The sequence below is a fragment of the Zeus faber genome, assembly GCF_960531495.2.
Source record: "Zeus faber genome assembly, chromosome: 5".
In the NCBI taxonomy this organism is placed as follows: domain Eukaryota; kingdom Metazoa; phylum Chordata; class Actinopteri; order Zeiformes; family Zeidae; genus Zeus; species Zeus faber.
The window spans coordinates 35,354,761-35,357,260 of NC_137192.1; the positions used below are offsets into that span (position 1 = coordinate 35,354,761).

General features: G+C 51.9%; 1 protein-coding gene across 1 annotated transcript in view; it reads left to right on the forward strand.

The window, feature by feature from the left end:
* Nucleotides 1-2,500, forward strand: part of LOC307230336 (dedicator of cytokinesis protein 3-like) — a gene marked incomplete at both ends in the record, with an annotated part of 128,695 nt that overhangs the window by 117,055 nt on the left and 9,140 nt on the right. Inside the window, 3 exon segments of the mRNA XM_080000642.1 lie at nt 133-299; nt 843-929; nt 1,783-1,962. Of these exon segments, the coding sequence (XP_079856768.1) occupies nt 133-299; nt 843-929; nt 1,783-1,962 (434 nt within the window).

Consider the following 2,500-nt stretch of genomic DNA (forward strand, 5'->3'; position numbering starts at 1 on the left):
TTTTAATATCACATACTTTAATATCAGGTACTTTAATATCAGGTACTTTAATATCAGATACTTTCATATCAGATACTTTCATATCAGATATCCTGGCCCTGTCGTGGTTCCTTGACCCCTGTGGCCCCTCAGACCTGCAGATCTACGCGGTGACCCCGGTGCCTGACAGCCTGGGGGTCCTGCAGATGGAGCGGGTTCCAGATCGCATCAAGTGCTTCTACCGCGTCAACAACGTGCGGCGCTTCCGCTACGACCGCCCCTTCCACAAGGGCCCCAAGGACCGAGACAACGAGTTCAAGGTGGGGGTCCGAGGGCCAGAGTGACGGAGGAAGGGGGGGAGGGAGGGAGGGACGGAGGGGGGGGGGGGGGGGGGGGGAGTCTTTTCTGTAGTTTCCATGCAGTGCCACCAGCTAGCGTTAGCATTAGCATGTAGGTGGAGTAAAACGAGTGACCAATCATTTTACATTTACATTTACATTTACATTTTACATTGATCAGACGCTTTTATCCAAAGCCACTTACAATTGTTCAAACAGCGACGGACGCAGCCATCAGGAGCAATGAGGGGTTAAGTGTCTTGCTCAAGGACACTACAGCATGCTAGCAGGAGGAGCCTGGGATCCAACCAGCAACCTTTACATGACTAGACCACCAGCTCTACCTCCTGAGCTACCACCCCCAGATGAAGTGATTCATTACATCTGAATAATGATTCAAAAGGAATTGGTCCAAATTGAACAAAAACCTGTTTGTTTGTTTTGTTCTTTGTTTGTTTGTTTTGTTCTTTGTTTGTTTTGTTCTTTCTTTCTTTCTTTGTGACTCTGGCTCCTTTCTTTTTCCAGAGTCTGTGGATAGAGAGAACCACTCTCATCCTCAGCCACCCACTGCCAGGGATCTCACGCTGGTTTGAGGTGGAGAAGAGGGAGCTGGTGGGCACACACACACACACACACACACACACACACACACACACACACACACACACACACAGACACACAATCACACACACACACACACACATTCTCACACACACACACACACACACACACACTCACACACACACACACACACACACACACACACACACACACACACACACACACACACAGACACACAATCACACACACACACACACATTCTCACACACACACACACACACACACACACTCACACACTCACACACACACACACACACACACTCACACACACACACACACACACACTCACACACACACATACACACACACTCACAGACACACATTCTCACACACACACACACACACACACACACTCACACACACACACACACTCACACACACACACACACACACACTCACAGACACACATTCTCACACACACACACACACACGCACACACACACATTCTCACACACACACACACTCACACTCACACACACACACAGACACACACACACACACACACACACACACATTCTCACACACACACACACTCACACTCACACACACACACACACAGACACACACACACACACACACACACATTCTCACACACTCACACACACACATTCTCACACACACACACTCACACACACACACACACACACACTCACAGACACACATTCTCACACACACACACACACACACACACACACACACACACACACACACACACACACACACACACACACACACACACACACACACACACACACACTTTTTGTTATAGAAGATAATCTGTATAGTATTCCATTCATAAATAAATCACTCCCCTCTGTCTCCTTCTCCCTCTCTCCACCCTCAGGTGGAGGTCAGTCCTCTGGAGAACGCCATCTACGTGGTGGAGAACAAGAACCTGGAGCTGAGGACTCTGATTGGCCAGTACCAGCACAAACATCTCCATGGCAACATCAACCTGCTGAGCATGACGCTGAACGGCGTGATCGACGCCGCCGTCAACGGGGGCATCGCCCGCTACCAGGAGGTGGGCGTGTCGGCGGGGCCGGGCGGGGCCGGGTGGAGCCGGGCGGGGTGGCGGGGCCGGGCGGGGCCGGGTGGAGCCGGGCGTGTCGGCGGGGCCGGGCGGGGCCGGGTGGAGCCGGGCGGGGTGGCGGGGCCGGGCGGGGCCGGGTGGAGCCGGGCGGGGTGGCGGGGCCGGGCGGGGCCGGGTGGAGCCGGGCGGGGTGGCGGGGCCGGGCGGGGCCGGGCCTCCTATTGGTTGATAGTTTAAGTCATTATTCAGGAATATAATTTGTATTTTATTGTTTATACACAAACTCCATCTGGTGTTGATCAGGCTGCTACACCCTCAGTGTTTTATTTTACAGGTGGTTGCTGAGTTGCCAAGTTGGCGACCAGGCATCAGATGTCGGTTGCTAAGACTGACACGATGGTTGCCGAAATGTTATGATTTTATAATTGAATGATTGTGATTCTACGTATTTATAATCCAGATTTCAGTCTAAAGAGGGCGGGGTCAAGAAAGAGGAAGCTGTTTTTCACAAAGCCTGGAACCAGAGCGA